This window comes from Motacilla alba, chromosome 3 (assembly GCF_015832195.1).
Source record: "Motacilla alba alba isolate MOTALB_02 chromosome 3, Motacilla_alba_V1.0_pri, whole genome shotgun sequence".
In the NCBI taxonomy this organism is placed as follows: domain Eukaryota; kingdom Metazoa; phylum Chordata; class Aves; order Passeriformes; family Motacillidae; genus Motacilla; species Motacilla alba.
In genome coordinates this window covers 33168266-33188572 of record NC_052018.1, presented here as the reverse complement: position 1 = coordinate 33188572, position 20307 = coordinate 33168266, and the positions used below count along the sequence as shown (strand labels likewise).

The window sequence follows — 20307 nt, the reverse complement described above, 5'->3', positions numbered from 1 at the left end:
CATAGGCTTTATTTACTATGGAACACACATTTGCTAGTCTCATTTACAAGCTTCAACATGCATGAAGACGAGTATCATATTTACTACCTTCCCTTTCTATGTTCCTAAGGCTAATTTAAAAATCTCACAGGACAACACCTCACACAGCTCTTACAAACTCCTATAGACTCCAGCAGTCAAAACCACCTGGGTCTGGAGAGCTTTATCGACTGCCCTAAAAAGCTGCTACTGACACATCAAGTAGTTCCTTGGACTAATATCTTACAGAGCACAGCTTGACATGAAGATTTCCAACTTTCTCAGCTCTAAACATTGATGCACATGAGTTGATTTTTCTTTCCAGATGAGAAGCTAGAGCAGCAACAGGAGCATTCCCTAAGCCATGGTTTCTTTGAAGCTTCATCTGCTGTCCCAAAGACCAATGCTTTGTTCATATTTGCGTTGCTCAGCATCCATCACTGAAGTTAGGAAGTGACTTTACCTTTGCAGTGCTGGACGCCTGCTAAGTCCAAAGATCAGACTGAAAGAGATTTAGGCACACACTCATCTTTCACTCAGGTACCCAAGACCTCCTGAAGACTCAGAGCTTCTCATTACTGAGGTACCTTCCTGAAATGTTGGCGAGTGCTTCGTGCTGGATGGCTGTTCCTCCACCACAGAGCAGCTGCTGCAGAACCCAGCATTTCCTATCACTGTGGAGAGGACATCACAGCCTTCTGCTGCACAGAACTGTGTGTCCCATTGCATGAACATCCAAACACACATTTTATGGCTGATAAGATTATTTCAAAGTACTATGCTACTCTGCAATATGCCCCAGTAAGTCACTGAACGCAAGCAGCATTGTACAGATCTGTGGTACTGAACAGCTTTCTGCCAAACTCTAAGCAAACAAGACAAGGAATGTAAAGAGCGAAGACTCACAAATATTTTACCTATGCTTGGCAGTGCTAGGCTAACAGAGTCATTTGGGACCTCTAAGATTTAGTCTATTCAAGACTACAAAGGAAGCAAGTGCAAATCCAATTGATATTTCCTTAAATATAGCTAATTAAAAATACAATTAACAGTGACATAAAATAGGGGAAAAGCCAGAAACATGGAGCATGTTACAAAGAGGAATTCAAAGCATGCCTGCACTTACCACGTAACATACACATTAAGTGGGTACAGAGACAAGCCAGAGAGCTTTACAACATATAAGGGTTAAGACCAATGGACAGATATTGTTTAAAACTGACCTATTCCTTGTATTTATTCAGGGTTCAGAACAGTGGTACCACTATTCCACATCAAATTAGTCATATCTTTCATTGCAAAATCTGCCTGGATTTTAGCAATTCATCTGATTAGAGCCAGAATCTTCAAATTGCATCATTGTTTAGCTGTGAATATTCTACCTGCCAAGAGAAGGAATTGAGGTGAGGAGTCAGATTTTTATCTCAGGTTTCATTTCAGCAACTCCCATGAAAGTGTATGGACAGGCTGTATAAAGACTTCTTCTGTGTCTACACAGGTGTACACCTCTATATCCTACAAGTAAATCATACTGCAGAGCCTGCTCCATTCTTCATAGCCTTTATCTCACAAGATTTATCTCCTAATTACTTTATGTGAAGCAGTAAGCAAACAAGGGCACACTGTACCAGCTCCCTGACAGACTGACAAGCCTTGTGCCCCAGGCAGGTGGGACAGATAACCAAGTTGGGAAGAGATATATACATCAAGCAGGAAGGGAATACTCCCATATTAGTAGTTTACCCTTAGCTGAAACAGGACATACCTTAGCAATAGAAACGTTAAAGAGAAATACAATAAAAGGTGATATTTGTTTTATTTGTTGTTGCTGAGAACTCGTTTTTGTGTGAGCAGCAAGGCAGTAAGAGTGTAAACAACTGGAAGAGAGAAGCAAGGAGTTGTCATAACTGGCACCTGCAAGGATTAGCCAGAGATCCTTGCTGAGGAGTTCAGGGAGCAAGGTAGATTTCTCACCAGGACTAGAACTCAAGTTTCTTCAACTGTTGAATTTTTAACTTGATACTTACCACCACTCCCAAAATTAGTTGAAACTGTCTAGCATGCAACCATTATCAGGTACCATAAAGGAAGAACAGAAATCCACAGGAGGGACCAAAATAGTGACAATTCGACAACTTACCTTCAGACTAACTCACATGCTCTGCTCTGTACTCTGCTGTTAGGGATTTTACTATTTCCCTCCTGCACAGCTACATGTACAGCAGTAGCACCTTAAGAGTGCCTTCCAGAAGACTAGATGAGAAGCAGGAGTTTGACTCCTCCAGCATCATGGTGATGGATCTGTGAATAGATTTTTCCTGTTCCTTGATCAAGTGTCCTCAGAGCAGAGGTATCAGCCTCCTTTTCTTGTACTTGTCAAGGACTCAAATTCTAGGTGTTGTCACAACAAGAATGACTGCATGAGCAGAGCCTTCAAAACTTAAACTCTGTTTAGTGTTTGAATTCCAACTAACCTTACAGAGCAGAGTTCAGGCAGAGTCATAGAATCATGGAATCAAAAAGTGTCCTGAGGTGGAAGGGACCTACAAGGATCACCAAGTCCAGCTCCTGGCCCTACACAGAACACCCCAAGAGTGTGCCTGAGAGCATTGTCCAAACAATTCTTGGACTATGTCAGGCTTGGTGCTATGACCACTCCCCTGAGGAGCCTGTTCCAGTGCCCAACTACCCTCTGGGGAAGAACCTTTTTCTGATATTTAACCTAAACCTTCCCTGACACAGCTTCCTGCCATTTCCTCAGCTCCCACCACCACAGAGGAGAGGTCAGTTCCTGCCCCTCCACTTACCCTCATGAGGAATCTGGACAATGAGTCGTGCTATACCCCCTCATAAATGAAAAGGGAAGTCACCCTTCTGCAGTTAGGTTTCTTTTATAGTGCAAGCTGCTGAGCAGAGTTTTTGGACCACAGTTTTAGATTTACAGGCTGTAAGTTCCCAAACCCATTTTTCCAACAAGAATTACAACAGGGAACTTAGTGAAGTGTTCTCATTTACCTCTGTATGCTTCACATAGCTGTGGAATCTCACTATCAGCTGATACAGTATTATGCTGTACATTTATCTCTTTACAGAGACATACTCTGCTTTACCAGCCATCTTCTCTCTCCTTTATATACAATGTCCTGAAATGCAGCCTTGAGGGTGACAGTAATGCAGGATGGACATTTTAAAAGCTTCTAGCAGTTAATCTTAATTGCTGGGTAACAGGTGTTTTTTATCCTTTAAAGCTAATCACACATTTCTGTAATTCAGTTATGCTTTTAAGACTCCAGCAAAACCTGAGAAGGGAGATAGTTGTCTACAAGGCAGAAAAAAAACCTGAAATAGATTGAAGACTGGTAAGTGGCAGCTACCAAGGTAGACAGACATCCTGAAGCGTGTCATTGAGGTGGGGAAGGAGTATAAATCAACTGCCCATCTGCAATGGAAAAATTTAAAAGGGATGACTGATAACAACCCACTGCCTCTTATCAGCCCCAGGGCTCTTTCATAAGCTCCCTCTCCTGCCAGTTATATTTCCTGTGGGTTCTTCAACAGCCATGGAATAAGAGAAAGGTTTGATAAATCATACACTACAAAAGAAAAATAGCTGTAGCTATCGTAGCACTTTTGTGCAGTAATGTAGCACTGCTTCTCAATATTCAACACTAACTAGGGAAGCAAAACAGCAAAAGTTAACAATTGTAGCATTACAATAATTACAAATAATTTTTTCAAGCTCTGTAATCTAGACAAGGACTTGGGAAACTTTTCACTTTATGAAAAGACATTTCTGCAGAGTAAAGATTTTCTTCACAGATTTTTCTCTGAAGAGGCTGATACTTCTTCCTCCCCCTTCCAGAGAAAGCCAAAGTGTCTAAGTTCCCATACCTTAGCAGTCTCTCCAACTGTTTAGAATATGAAATGTGCAGAATAAAATTTTCTTCATTGGCTTCAACTTTGAAAATTTCAACATCTATACAACAAACTATAAACAAAAGGTGGAGTACAATTAGTGTAGCTACTCACTCTTTATGCCTGAAATACCTCTGAAATTCTGCAGCAGCAGCACTAAGTCTTAAAAAAATGAGCAAGAACAAGACCACTATAGGGAACAAGCCTTTTTCACTAGAAATATAGGACAACTACCCCCATCCTGACAGAGGACTAACTGAGATTCCACATCCTGTTTCACATAATGACAATGAGACCAACACCTTAAGTTTATCTTTCCAGGTTTGCTCTTAGGAAGGAGATGTGCTGTTCTTGTGTGTGCTCCAGCACTGCAGCGGAGCACACATTCTCTGCCCCTGCTTCAGCCCTCCTCCTTACCAAGAATAATTCCCACTCTGATCACTCTCCCTGTGTAATGTGGAGAATCACAGCTAACCCAAAACAAGGGAGGGCAGGTAGGAACAGACACTCACACCAGAAATATATTTCAGTTAAAACCTGACCAATCCAATAACAACCACGTAGAATTCACTTCTCTTACATTCAGTGCATTTAGAGAATGCTTAGTATTAATGCTTTTAAAAATCCAAATTAGTAACTTATTACCATTGTGAATCCTGAAGGATTTTCTATTTTGAAATTTGAAAAGCAGACTAAACTTGTAATAGCGTTTTTAATACAAGAGCCATTTTATTCGTATAAGTACAACACAGTACTGATGATTCCATCATAACACTTAACCACAGGAACAGCTCAAAAACTGGGTGACATTTACATGCATCTACCAATATTGTAACTGGTGGTTTATACCAAGTGTTCATTTCCAAGGTATTTATTAGCAAAGGACAGAACAGCATAACACTCTGTTCATGCCTTGGATGTTTCAAAAGGTATTTCATGTTTTCCATGTACATCAATTGGCATTTTTTGGGAACTTTTTTATATTAGCTTCTCATAAGATCTCATCTTAAAAGATTCTCATACAAGTTTTTGTACTACAGACACTGTAGTGCTTTGTAAGTAACACAGACCATAATCACCAAGTAGCCATTGTCGTTGCTCAACCCAAGGCAGCATGTAAGGAGTGAAAGAGTCCACAGTAAAAAACATTCAATTAAGCTCTTTTTAATGACCTGCAATCATTATCAAAAGAACACAAAGAACATATAAAAATGCAAACTTTATGCTGAGTGTCCTTTTAAAAGCTAGCAGCACAAAATACTTTTTGAACAGAACAGACATCTGTTGCCTCCTGAACAGTAGTACATCATTTTGTTGTCCATGTTTTCTGACTCCCAGGTTTTGCAAATGCTGATACATCAAGAGTTTTACCACTGTTGCACTGTTCATATAAAGTCTGAAAGTTAACAAACACAGGGTATTCAGGTGAACACAGTTGTACTGCACATGGATTCAAACTATATAACAAACATTACCACTTGAAATAAATTATCATATACTGAAATATTCCACACTAAAATTGTTTTGTCAAATCAAAAAACAAAAACACACTTAAGACAGCTTAGTTGTACCAGCTGTAACGCAGTGCAGTGCCCAGAAGAAAATACATATGCTGACTTAGCAGTGTGGGCAAAGTTATAGAGCTTCACAAGTCAGGAGAGAACAAACGAACTGCAGAGATCTAAAAATCAAGTTTACTCTATTAAATGTCTCCACTATGGAAACCCCAGCATGGAAGGAGAGAGTTATTTGTAAACTGGGGGCATGCAAGCTTTACATGAGATACTCAGATGCCCACAAACAGCCACATCATTTTGTTAGAAGAATAACTACTTGTTCACCCTCATATTTAAAACCAATCAAGTGCAACTAGAAGCGTAAGCATGAACTCCTTTCAATTTAATATACATTGAATTTGCTTTCCTCCCCATGAAAGCAGCTTTGCATTCTCTAGGTCTTATGTATACTTTACCACCATCACTTCTGAAACACAGGTAGAAAGAACAGAGTCAAAGATTTATCAAACTTCTCTTTCAGGCAATAAACAGAGAGGCTGCAATACTTCAACACACAGGAACTAATTTACAAATAGCACTGCATTAACAGCTCAGCAACTTCCAGGAAGCAGGAACAGTTGCAGTCCAAAAATGTGCACACTTAACAGATCAATTTAGATAATTTTTTCATAGTGAGGATTCTTAAATTAGAAGACCCTCGCTTAGGGGCTGCTTAAAAGCAAAGCAGATCTACCAGGAAATGGAAAGGAAAGAAAAAACCTAAAAGTAAAGATTACTGGCATCATTTTAAGCCCTTCCAATTCAGAAGAACGTAGAGAGAGTCTGTATCCTTGCAAATAAAAGCACTATGATATGTAATGTTTTCCCAGCTATGGCTAAAGATTTCATACATGTATTGTTTCATCGTTCATGACCGAACATTCTAACATTTGTCTGCATGAGCATGTACACAAAATAGAAAAGACAATTTACTTACCCTCGCAGCTCTAGAAATAGAATTGGGAGAATTCAAGCCAACAAGCTGGCCAAGGATACGTTTCATTTCCTCTGTTGTTCCTTTTGCATTTGGGACGCCTGCAGATAATTTATAGTTATGCTGAAATGTGTAAAAACTGCCAGAACAGTTTGTAAGAGGTTTAAGAATGAAAATATTGAAGTCTTTTCTGAAGCAGATGTAAGCACCAAACAAAACTGAGTCATGCCAACAAGCTCATAGTACCTCTAAGAGGAAAGTGCTTTTTAACGCATAGTTACAAATACTATTTAATAAAAATGTATTTTAAAATAAATGTACCTGTTTGACAATGACTTTGAATTTGAACATAGGGATGTACCAGCAGCTCCGAAACAGAAATTCTCTCTTTAGGATTCCTTATTAAACAGCGCTGCAAATGAAAAAAGAGGAAGAATGTTTTGCCTATAAATTATGAATTGTCCTAGGAATTAACAGTATTTACTTAGGTTGTTGAACCAAAGGACTTCAGTCAGACTGCTTTCAGTACTTACTTAACTGGCATTGAGCTGAAAAGAGACTTTAACATGGAAACTAGGTGAAGTAGCTCTAGCTTCATTCTTCTTTTGGAATAAGGCTTGTTGCTACAAGTAGCAGTGAGCATCTCTTTGTGGAAAAAGTCTCTCAAGCACAACTCATTCAGTTTTGGAAAATATGCTTTAAGTAAAGAAATTACCATTATTTAAAACAAAAGGACCTTCAAAAAGTTACCTTCAGCACATCTTGAAGATCCTTCTCAGCAATATCTGGGAACCCTATTTCATAGCTTGGATCAACAATAGCATGCATTTTATTGATGTGACTTGTTATATGCTGAAATGGAGTCCTTCCATATGTCATACAGTACAAAATGCAGCCCAGAGACCACACATCACTTTTGGGACTTATCTAATATTAAAAAAAAAAAAAAGAAGATTACTCTCCACTTAAATTGACTGAAGGATCAGTTCCTTATCATGGATTTGTACAGTTTTCATTGTATAAGAAATCTTTGTTACTCTTACACAAAATCACAAAGGCAGCATGCCATTATCTACTAAGATAGTAATGTGGCTTCCTTCACTGATACTCGATAAGAAAACTATTCTTGTAAGCTATTTTTGAAAATCAACTTATTTGAAGAACTAACTTAAAAACAAAGTTAGTCCTTAACAAGTCAAACTGCAGGATTCTAATTTCAGATTTAAAAATAAATACAACTAAAAGCATGCTAAATTATTTAAACCCAGGAAACAGTGAGAGATCACCACTATGTCTCCTGAGTGGAAAGCCACAATTCAATTCTCCTGTGTTTAAAGGATTCAGATCCATATTTCAACCCTGACACTCAGGCTGTTCCTTGCAGTACAACTTTGTACTTGTCCTGTTGAAGCTGGAGTACTTTAAGAGAAGCACAGAGTGGGGAAGAGGAGGCAAATGGAGGAAGATTCATACAGAGAACCTGACTCCCAGCACAGTGGTTAGATTTTTGCTTAGATAAACTGAACAAATCTCCACTTTGCATGCAGTACGAATTTAAAAGTACAAAAAGGTAAAAAAAATTATCGTCCTTAAAAAAGAAATCCACTTATAAAATATATTATTCTCTATTTAGGAAGACAAGATTGTATTTCATTACATACTAATACTACCATTCAACTGTTAAAAAGTTAATCTTCATGTACATGTGAGTACATATGGATTTTAAATACTTTTTCACCAAACCATGTAACCCTCAGTTGAAGTTTGACTGCCAATGTGAAAAACACTTCCCCTTCAGTACTTTTCTCATCATTCACATTCTATTGCCCTGGTGATGTTATAGAATGTTCTACAATACACAATACTCTGTAGCAGAGAAAAAATAATAGGATACACTGAACTCATACATGTGTCCTTAAAATGCCCAAGACTGTGCCTCTGTTTTAGATTCACTTTTACTCAGTAATTGAGCACTTCAATTTTTTTAAACATCATCTGCCAAATGCTTTTAGGTGGTTAGGCATGACCTTCCAACTCTGCACACCATCATCATGGCACAATAAATTTTCTTAAGTTTCAGTGGAAGATTTTGAAAAAAAAGAAACTAATCTGCAGATACATGATTGAATTACTTCCTTCTTAACATGAAGGGAATAGAAGGAAAAGGATCATACTACCTTAGAACGAGGCTTGCCATTTTCTCCATAGGAAGACCTATCTTCTATTGCTTCAGGTGGCATATAATTCATTGTGCCAGCCTAGCCATAAAAATGAAAAAAATATTTTTTTAAGTAAAGCATGCATTAAATTTATTTAACTTAACAAAAACTTAGATTTCTGTCCCAAGACACTGAAAAACATCTTAAAAGTTTATTTCTATTAAGGCTGAATGCTATTATTTTCTTCATTAAAAACATGTAAAAACACTATACATGAATATTCATGTACACATATAAAACTATTCAGCATAAGAACTCAATAGTAATTGAGGTTATTACAATCAAAATTATCAGCAGGTACTATTGCATTTCACAGAAAAATGGACATGAATTTTCTAGAAGAATTTCACCTGAGAATCTTTAATGATACTTGTCACATCTGGCTGCATTTGGTTTGCAATGCCAAAGTCAATTAGTTTTAACATTCCATCAACTATCAGGAAGTTTGCTGGTTTCAGATCACTGTGAATAATGCCTGTAAAAAAGAGTTTAAAATAAATCCAAATTACTACCATAAGGGTCAGCATTACTCAATTTCCATAACCCTTGCACAAACAGAAGGTGCAGATTGGCTTTATCTAAGTTTATGCAGATTTCATAAAAGTGCTTCCATTTCTTCCTAAAGAGCTCTTAACTTGCATGAATTTGCAGTTAGAATTACTACTTATTCAAACCTGCAGGTACTCCAGAACAGCTCCAACCAATTTGAGTTGCACAGTTTGTCTCAGTTTGGGACAGACACTCCGGCTCTGTGTGCACATAGCCACACTGGATTGCTGCTCTGGAGCAGTTCAGTGGCCTGTCCATGCTTGCAGCTCTCTTTAATTAGCTAAGCAGGTAGTTAAAATAAAATAATTTTATTGCTTAGTCTGATTAAAGGTACCATTCATTGAGGAACATACACAACTGACTTCTCATAAGCTCTACTCGCACGATTTAACATGAATTTTGGTTACTATCTACATAATCAAGCAATCTACCCTGATATTTTACAAAAATCTATGTCTTTTTTCAAAACATCACATGTAAGCATGCACCCTGAATTTCAGTAGGTTTTGCTGTTTGCTATATTATTGAATGCTCCAGTCCTGAAAATAGATGATGCTTCCTGCTACATGTACTGGTCTTCACTTCATTATTATATAGGAAAAGATCCAAGCCTGCCCTCTCCTTCATGCTACACAGACAAACAGAATATAGATGCATATACAATTATATAGGTAAAGACAAGAGGAAGGCCTGAAGAACTCTGACAGAGTGTTTAAGCTTTTTCCTAAAGTAAAGATGGCAGAGCTGTCATTAATGTCAGAGCTAAGTATGGAAAGACTGAGTGGCTAAAATTTTAGTCTAACAGAGAACAAGTGGAATTAACAAGTGGAAGCATAATGAGGTAGTCTAAAAGAGAAAGTATTTTCTGGCTGTTGAAAGAAAGCAGATATCATTAACAGTGATATTTGTGAGATCCTTCTTGAGTTAGCTAAGTCTATCTCTGAATCAAGATTTACCTTGGTTTTTCACATCACTGCTTTTTTTAAAACACAGTAAATACCCATCTTTGAAGATCACTAAGATTACACCAACACCACTTCCAAAATTAAAACAAGATCCATATTATCTGCCATATATCCTACACAAATACCTAGAATTATTTAAGAATACCATGTTCATGGATTGTGTGAACAGCTTCCAGCATATTTTTCCAATAGCTCTTTCGTTCCAATGGATCCATCTTTTTTTTCTTTTTAAGCCAGCTATTGAGATCAATATTTCCACACTCCATTACCATGTAGATATGTTGATCAGTAATTTCACTAAAAAGAAAACACATATGTTAAAAGTGAAGGAAATATCTTTCTATAGAGAAACACTGATTAAATAAAGTTAGTATTTACTCACTAGCCATAAAGGCGGATGATCTTATCACTATGTTGCTGCAGTTTACTCAAATGAGCAATTTCATTCTTATAGCTCTCAACAGTCTGTTGATCAGCTTCCTCTAGGTTCACATATTTGACAGCATACAGCTGCTTCTTGTCATTCAGTACTTGAAACACCTGCAAAACAGTATTAGTTAATAACTTCATCCATCCCTAATTCTGATGTACTATGGTCCATCTCAACTCAGCCAAAATACCAATGAAGTCTACCTCTTCAAAAGGAAGAAACAACACAAAGAAATTCATACAAGTCAGCATGAAAAAAAAAAAAATCAAAAAAGACACCAGTTACGACAGAAACAGCCCTCTATCAGAAGCTATCTTGGTGACACATTATATTACACCAGGTGTAGTACATCATAAGTCTGCAGTGTTCCTAAGATAAAGATTATGAAATTACACTCCCAGAGATACAGGTTTGATCTGCCTTCACACATTCACTTTGTCACACCAAAATCATTTGGAGGCTAGATTACATGGCACATTAGAAAAGGCAGAGAGCACAAAGTCTCATTTAGTCTTAAGATGAGAAGGCTGCAGGAAGTCCTATTGCTGTCTTCAGCTATCTAAGGGAAGGTATGACAGACTCCTCTTGAACCATCAAAGTATGAGATGCAACAGACATAACTAACAAGAAAGATAGCAATGGGATAGTTTGATTTTTTCACTATCATATAGTCCAACAGGAAAACTGCTTGTCCAGATAGGCTATGGAATCTTCATCCTTGGCAACATTTAAACACAAAACCCCATGCATACCCTGCTCTATTTTAGCCTTGTTTTAAGCAGACTATGAGAAAGTGACACACAGTCCCTGCCATCCTACAGCTATACACTGGTGACACAGAGAGCTCCTCTTTCTGGAGTTCCCTGCTGTCTGGAAGCTGGCTAGTATTAGTCCAATTGACAAGAAGGATGTGAAGGAAGACCCAGGAAACTAAAAACCTGTTAGCCTAACCTCAGTTGCTAGAAAAATTACAGAGAATATCCTACTGGGTACTATTGAAATGCAATCATCAGACACAGTCAACATGGATTCACAAAGGGAAAGACCTGTAAATAATTAGTTAAATTAGCTATCCTTAGGATACATCCTCCTAGAAGCTATGCTAAAATACATGGAGAACAGGGAGGTGATTTGAAAGAGCCAGCACTGCTTCACCACGTGCAAGTCTGTCATCTGTCTGACCAACCCAGTGACCTTCTTTGAGGGAGGGACTACATCAGAGGACAAGGGAAGAGATACAGATGTCATCTATCCGGACTTCTGTAAGGCCTTTGACGTAATCCTCCACAATATCCAGCTTAAACTGCTTATGCTGTTAAGAAAGTAAACAACTATAACAAACCCAAGAGATTCTGCCAATATTGTTTCCCAAGCTCTCATGACCCCAAATTTCCATGTAAAAAGCAGCTCACTCACCACTTCAGACATAGCTACAACTCTACTTCTCAAACAAGTTACAGAAGTAGTTAAGAGATGGTCTGTCTCCTTCAGGCTCTGAACTTTACAAGTCACCCATTTCCCAACACTGTAATCACACTGCTCCAAACAACAGCCTCTCACATTAGGACGTACTCAATGCTGCACACCTCTTACAACAGAAGAGCTGATTCTACCAGAAATTTTAATGCTTACTCTACCATTGAAACTATCTTCAAGGGGAGAAAGTCTAACCACAGCATTAAACCAGCAAAGTTCTAGATTCCCAGGGTCAAACATTGTGTACAAGGCACTAGGCACTCATTAGGTGACTTCAATGTGTATTTACAATGGATTGTACTACTGTGTAAATGAGTGACTGCCTAAAAGGATAAAGGAGCACCTTACCTTACTTGAGCCTCCACTACCTATTTGCTTTAACACTGTATAAACTCTTCCATTGATGACAAGGCATTCATGCGAAGGTACAGAAGCTGGAACCTGTGTACACGTAGAAAAGGTTAAGAAATAAATATTGGTACCTGCAACAGAACTTAAGAGAGCTCTACTTTTTATTAAGTTAAAATGCTTTAAGTTATCTTGCTCTTCCTGAAGATGATAAAGTTGTTTAGAAGCAGTAAAGAAACTTCAAAGAAAGCCAGATCCCCATACACTGATCATCATTTGGCATGTGACATCACTGCACTCTTGTAAAAGGTGCCAATGCTCCTCACACTGGAAATCAAGGAAAGGATCTTCTTTAATAAGGCTTCCCAGATCATTAGAGACATCTCCCTCTTTACATATAACGTCAGAAATTACATTATCCAAGAGACTTTCAGTATCAGCATGAAACATAAGAGCTGTACTGAAATCATCTACCATTCTAGTTGAAGCTAATTACTAGCTAAAAGACTGAAGTAGTGCGAAGTTGAAACAGCCTGCATTGCCCATATCTGCTATACCAAGCCACAGAAAGACCTCAAGGTTGATTTATTAATTTATCAATATGCTACCAGAGGATAAAATCTTAAACCTATCCCCCAGTTTTATCTACAATTGGGAAGGTTCCTACCTGAATATGCAACACATCTACAGTAATCCATTTTTACATTATGGCAGGCCACAACAAATGTATCAAGATTTGTGAAATCTAGAAAAAAATCTTAAAAAATGGAGGCAAAATGCAATCTTTTACCTCCTTCAAACTCATGGTTTTCAACACACACTGCTTCTCTTTAATGGTACTGTACTGGGTAATACAACTGTAAAAGCACTGCCGAACAAAAATAGAGGCTCTAGTTCTTTTCTCTGCCATTAAGTAGGACCTGAAAAGGCTTAGATTGCATAAAGGCTCCAGCATTTTGACAAAATTGAACTGATTTTTCAACATCTGACTTAGGCCATCTGAATTCAGATATACACACAAGAAGCTCTTTTAGGAATACTAGACTACTTTCCATTACTCCTCCAGGAAGATGAACAGAATCTTCAGATGAAAAAAAATATATACACACGTTTATTTTACCTAAAGTAGTTCCCAATGAAAATATGTGCTAAAAATGACAGAAAATTGTTACCTGCAAGCCAACTTGATTTTGAAATGGAGTTGCTGGAGTATGTGGTAAATAATAAGGGAACTGGCTGTAGGGAGTAGAAATTTGACATCCTGGTAGAAACTTGTCCTTTACAACTGGTGTGCTGAAACTAACAAAAAAATGAATATCTGCATTAGTTGTATTTTGTTAAGATAATTTTAACAACAAAGTTGAAATCTTCAATGTTTCCTGAAAGTTAAACCCTATTGACTAGCAAGAGCTCAAGCCTCCACTTCATTCAATAATTACCATTAAGACCACTTCAACTTCTTCATTTGGAAGTCCTTCTAGAAATACACTGAAACTATAACATACTTAGCAAATACCTTTAAAAACACAAACTCACTATCTTCAGACAATAGCTGGCACTTCCCAGCAACTGAAAAGTAAAAGAACTATAAAGCTAGAAGAGCTGACTATAAGAGTTTGAGCCAGTTACTCTTCTCCAGCTTGTTATTTATTCAAAAACTTTTTAGATTACCTGTTTCTTAAAGTAAGCATATTAAGACAGACAACTTCAAAAACTCTCACTATTGCTTTGAGAGCTTTAGCTACACTGTATATGAGCAGAAAGATCACAGATTTAAGAAAACTAAAGACTGCAAAAATTCTATAGTTTTTTTATTTGTTCTCCTGATGTGTCTGCCATCTCTTTAGTTGTATTTCTTAACATACTTTATTTTTCCCCCCATTGTATTTACAGAAACTAATGCCAGGATCAGAACTGGAAAAAATGTATATAACTAGGATTTATTTGGTAGAGTAAAATCACAGAAGTAAAAAAAAAAGAACAAAACCAGTCCAAAGCATGGTTTTCTTTGAATACAGAAACACTCAGCAATTCTGCATATTTAGCATGTACAAACTAAGTAAAGAGAATTTATTCAAGGACTATTATCACGTTTCTTTATGAAATTATGTAGCTCATGTCCTATCTATAGTCTGAATTCTACAGCTATAGAGACAGAGGTCCTACCAACAGCAACAGTGCTTACTCAGCATACAACCTTGACCTATATGATTCATCCTAGAGACTTATGAAAACAGTAAGTAATCACATAATTAGAAAGATTTGCCAACACAGGCATAGGGGTTTATGCCTTATTTAAGGTAACATGGATAAACAAATGCTATAATTTCCTAACATAAGTGCTTAATTCTGCAAGTTTCTGGATTTCTCAAAGTGCTTTTAAAAAACCTCAGACACTTGCATCATGGGAAATAAACTGGTACATAGTTATCAATCTAAAAAGCCTGTCAGCCACATAAAAAGTTATCCAAAAGAAAGTGTCATGTAGCAGGCATCAGTGAAAAAAGTAAACACTACTAGGAACTTACTGATTTGATGGTAAATATTCAAATGCTGAAAAGCTGCCCAAAAAGGCAAAGGTCCCCAAATGCAACCTGAATCTCAAAGTCAGGCATTTCACAGAAGCACTTGGAATGTTTGCTATCAAACAGAATAATTTAAACCCTGTAAAAATCTGCTGAAACCTTTTCAGAGATCAACTACCATCTTATAGTAGGCTTACCAGGCCATATAATCATTAGATGTGGTGCTTGGTGTTCCATAAACGTGCGATGGGTCACTTCTCTTAGAAACAGCATCTGGTGGTGATAATCGTCTTGAAACAGGATGACCAGACTGTTCAATGTTCATTTGTTTCCCCTACAAAGGGCAAAGCAAGATATGATATCACACAAGGAGCCGCAATTAAGAAAACAATTTCTTCAGCATGAGAAGGCTGCTGCTAGCACACATGTAGTATGTATTTTGGTTACTTTACCTCTCCATAGCAGCTCTTCTGTGACATTTCCTGAGTTGGCATTTTTTTTCTGGCATTAACACAATTTAGTTTTATCTGTTCCAATTGCTTTCTATAGCTTTCACCAAAACTAGTTTGTTGCTGTTGACTCTCCAGACTCCTGTGCTCTGGTGTCTTCAGCTCCAGGTGCTGAACTTTATTTTCTGTGAAAAAAAACCAAAAAAAAACCCAAAACCCAGACTATTAAAATGATTCAATATTCAACACTTGAAAAGTTTATAGAATAATTTTACCTCATTTTCTAGATCAGACTAAAACACAGATGATTTACTGGAATTAGGCCTTAAAAGACATTAATGAAGTCCTCAAGGTTCATATTCAAGTGAGTGCAGTAAAATGGCAACTTTCTTCAAAGTCTTAGGACAACAATGTAACAGTAACAGAGATGCAACTGTTTCCTACGCCAACACACGCAACGAGAGTATGTTCACAAATTGTACTACAACATCCCGGGATACTGAGCAGGTTTATAAAGCACTGAAGATAAGCTTACTACTACACTCCAAATGAGAAGTCTGTTGTCTGCAACAATAAGCAGCCTATAATCTAAGTGCAATGACTGAAGCCAGAGGCCTAAAGGGACTTGGCACTGTCTCCTAGTTCCTTTTGCACAGGGAGTACAAGAGTGAAATGGCGGGATGTGACAGTGCAAGCTGCAAACAGCATAGCTTAAGAGTGTTCCTTCACAAGCCTGAAAAGTTTTCTTTTCAAATTACTAGAAAGCAGCATCCCATGCTGAGCAGCTTAGTGCAAGTCAGCTGCTGAAGGACTGAACTACCTCAACCAACAACTCACCTGGAAACGTGAATGAAGCACAAACAGGGCAACCATGACCCAAAACCCAAACTGTTCCCAATGTCAGTGGGAAAAGTTCACTGAGGAGCTTAGGGGACACTGAAGTTCAAAAAAATCACCATTTTTCAACTGAAATCTTTCTTTCTTTCCTACAATACATATGTACTTACACAATCCTAAATCTAACTCTTGCAATATTAGACATTTTCACCTAATTTTTCAGCAGGATGAGAAAGCCACTTTGGGAACCAGCTTTCTGATGAAACACTGAAGTAGCTCGCAACTAACCATAGGAGGTTAGTACATATATTCCATATTCCATGAAGTTGGTAAATAATTAGCAGCAACCTTCTAGATTTTACTAGCCCTGAAATCCTTACTATAAATCTAAGCTGGTTACAATATTTTCCAGAAAGACAAAAATGTAATCTAATACCATCCCTATTTCTAGCTGACTTCACACAACAGTCAAAATCCATGCAATATCTAGTGAAGTATTTCTGAAATACATCAAAACTGTTTTTAAAAGAACTTTAAGAATAATTCTCCAAAAGTATGTTAATAATGCAGTAACTTCTGCTGTTTGAAAAACATTTTATTTAGCAATGCATTTTTTAAAAAAACAGAATAGCACATTTTCAACATTTATTCTATTTCAAACTACTCAGACATGACATTAATAGTTACCTGCTCTTTTTGTCACAAGACTTGCATCCACTTTGGTTTTGAGAGTTACAGTTGAATTGGTGGCTGTTTCTGAGCTGCCCTCATCCAACATCTGCAACTGCAAAGCTGTTTTTTCTTGTAAGGACTAAAGAACATAAAAAGCATCTTAAAGAATCAAAGGAAAACTCGAGAGTAGTATACAAAAGACATTCCTCAAGGGGATTAAGTGGCAGGCACACTGCAAAGCAAACATGCCTCAGGGAACTGTGCAGGTTACACAGACAAGTATTACCAATGCTATTTTTAAATATATCAACATTATGAATTATCATAACCTAGTTGCTATAATAAAAGCTAAATGCTTTCTACTCTGAAATTTTCTTTCAGGAGATAGGGACACGAAAACGTAAGGCATAGTAATGTAAGTCATTTGTTTTTTTATGATAAAAATCCCTATCAAAAGCTGTAATTTATGGCTCCACAGAACACTAATTTAGTTGAATTGACTTCCCTATATAGGGTATTTCCCATGGCAAAATTCATGACTACAGCTTAAAAAGGTCCTGTAGTCAAGCTGAAATCAGTTTATCCCCTCTTCCTAAATCATACTCCAAACACCACTCCCACTGGCTCCCATCAGATGTACTGATGGGTTCAGAGAAAGCTCTTTTTTAATGCCCTATTACGCATAAAAACTTTCAGTTTAAAAGCCAAATGAATATTTCTATCCACAAATGATTACTTAAAGTGAAATCCTACATTATTTCTTTCTTGAATTGAAAAAGGTGTTATTATCTTTCTGACTAATATAATTGGATACCTAGAATTTCTTTATATATTTAAAAAAAATTTACATTACCTGCAAATCTCCCAGGCTGTATGAATCACGCCCACAAGGTTTCTGTTCTGATGGTGGAAAAGGTGCAACAAAGGCTGTTTGTTTGGAGCTGGACATTTGCCTGTTGAAGTAACATTTTTAATTACATCACATACAATACACTGGGGCAATAGTTATTTTTGGGAATGAGATGAAAAGTAGTTGTGTGAAGACTTTTGGTTACAAGCTTAAAATATACAGAAAAGCAGGTCCACTCAGACAGCAAAGTGAGAAACGATGCAAAGTAGTCCTACAAAATGAGGATTTTAAAATATCTTGAGTTACAAGACTGTCTTATCTCTTATTTTAAAAAGTGGACTACATAAACTTTTAGATATTTTGAACTAAATCCATTTCCACTTTAATTTCCATTTATTTTGAGCTTACTGATTAGCCAGAACACGCTTTTTCTTCATCTTCACATGCTTTCATACAAAGAATTTCCATAAGATTGGAAGTAGGTTACTGCAGTACCTGTTGCAACCATAATGACTATTTGTCTCTATCCTTCAGGTCAAATTTAACACTGACATCTGACATTTTCACTAGCCAGTAAAAGAACCATTGAAAAGGAGTATTAAAATCTGTTGTGCTGTAGGTAAACCCAATAACCATACCTCTTCGTAAGACTAGCCGTGAGTGGGACATCTGAATCCTCCATGTCATCACCATCATCAGACACTAGGGTAACAGGAATCCTCCCAAACGGGCAAATCTTAGAACAAATTCGAAGTTACCAGGTGTGTACAGCAAAATAAAGAGTTTAAGATTTTAAAGAAAAAGTAACAAGTTTTACCTGGTTAGATTTGTTTAGTGGTCTCAATGGATTCTGGTAATTAACTAGAGCACCCAGTTCCTGTGACTTCTCTTCCCTAAAAGAAAAAACAAAACAAAAAACCCACAAAACAACACACACAACACTGTTGCATATGTGTTTGGTTTTGGTTTAAATGATGTTATAAGAAACTAAATAAGGAATTAAGACATTACCCAAATAAAGATCTGGTAATAGTAGAAGAATTTTCACTAGAATCATTCTTTTTTAAGCTTCTGTGATTTCCACCTATATTCTGAAGTCCAGACTCCTGTGTACTTGATACTGTAAGGAAAATATTAGAATCATTCAGATCATATCAGATAAATTCAACTAAATTATTCTAAGTAATTAATTGAGTTAAATTAAACCAGCTGATTTCACTGATAGCAAATATGAGAGTGGTCATATAAGCTGTGCAAGGCCAGGGAGTATCAAGGCAGGCAATAGCAAAAAGCTCATTCACCTCCCCCATCTTAATCCAGAAGAGAGTCTTGCTTGATTATTGAATATTTAGCAGTAGTTTTATGAAGTTGTACATTAATCTTAAAATGAAATGTCAGGTCCACTTAATAAACTTTGTGAAAGTATATATTTCAGATATACTTTATGGGAAACACAACCAGAATTCAAGTTATTTGAAGAGTCATTCTAGAAACTCAAACCCACAAATAAACAGTTCAGAACAACACTGTCTTCCACATTAGTTTTCCCTACAGGTAAAGGGATGGTCATTTCTCAGAGACAAAGAAACCACAAGAACTCAGAATACACTAATGAAAATGTATCAACACCTTAATGAACACGCATTCACATTACAACACAGTTTAATTCTTCATTTTGGGAACAATGTGGAGTACAAGCTACTTTAAGGACCTTCAGATAAACAATAATCACTTGAACTCAGCTATTTTCCTGACAAACCCTTTTTTAAAAATGTAAATTAATATCTGGTTATTTCGATTAAGATCTCTTTAATGCTACAAGATTTAAAAAAAAAAAAAAAAAGACAGGCACCAAAGAGCATATTTGGAAAAAAAAAAAAAATAAAACCAAAAAAAACCCAAAAAAACAACAACAAAAAAAAAAAAAAAAAAAAACCCAAAACACAAAATAAAAAAAACAAGTCAACTGGAAGTGTCTGGAAGTGTCCAAAGCCAGGTTGAAAGCTTTGAGCAACCTGGTCTACAGGAAAGTGTTCTTGCCCCATAGCAGGGGCTTGGAACTAGATGACCTTTAATGTCCCTTCCAACCCCAACCATTCAAAGATTCTAACTAAGATACTATATAATATGATATTCTACATCACATGGACCATGTGTTCCATCAGTATAGGAAATTATCTGCTTGACCAACAAGATCCACAGCTATCCACAGCCTTCCAAGAAATCACAATTTAAGGACTTTTTTATATAGCACTTAACATTTTTAAATCCGTATCAATTCATTTAAATGGTTTTTACTTTTCTTTTGAACTCTCCCATACCCCTTTACTACTTTCAGTCAGATGGTAGATGAACAGTGCAGTAATGGCTATTTCTAATACTTAATGTTTTATGAACTACTTATGCCAATAGACCAAATCACTCATTTAAATAAAACAAGTGCCTCAATATACAGTGTAGTTTTATTACCAACCCAGGACCATCACCATCTCATAAATGCAGCCCACAATTTTTACCCAAAGATTTTTTTTTTAAACCACCAAGCTGGTGATCTACAATACTTT

At 36.9% G+C, this 20307-nt stretch overlaps 1 protein-coding gene across 2 annotated transcripts in view; it reads right to left on the bottom strand.

The window, feature by feature from the left end:
- Positions 1-4627: 4627 nt before the first annotated feature.
- The window catches only part of TTK (TTK protein kinase), a 29765-nt gene continuing 14085 nt past the window's right edge, over positions 4628-20307 (bottom strand). For both annotated transcript variants that reach the window (XM_038133838.1, XM_038133837.1), the window contains exons 7-23: positions 18755-18863; positions 18561-18636; positions 18382-18479; positions 17747-17846; positions 16909-17032; positions 15388-15569; positions 15133-15269; positions 13583-13709; positions 12411-12503; positions 10539-10696; positions 10302-10453; positions 8993-9117; positions 8601-8681; positions 7174-7350; positions 6745-6835; positions 6427-6524; positions 4628-5329 (exon numbers count right to left, since the gene is read on the bottom strand). In XM_038133838.1, coding sequence (XP_037989766.1) covers positions 5240-5329; positions 6427-6524; positions 6745-6835; positions 7174-7350; positions 8601-8681; positions 8993-9117; positions 10302-10453; positions 10539-10696; positions 12411-12503; positions 13583-13709; positions 15133-15269; positions 15388-15569; positions 16909-17032; positions 17747-17846; positions 18382-18479; positions 18561-18636; positions 18755-18863 — 2018 coding nt within the window. In that variant the 3' untranslated portion in view covers positions 4628-5239. The remainder of the gene's footprint in view (positions 5330-6426; positions 6525-6744; positions 6836-7173; positions 7351-8600; positions 8682-8992; positions 9118-10301; positions 10454-10538; positions 10697-12410; positions 12504-13582; positions 13710-15132; positions 15270-15387; positions 15570-16908; positions 17033-17746; positions 17847-18381; positions 18480-18560; positions 18637-18754; positions 18864-20307) is intronic.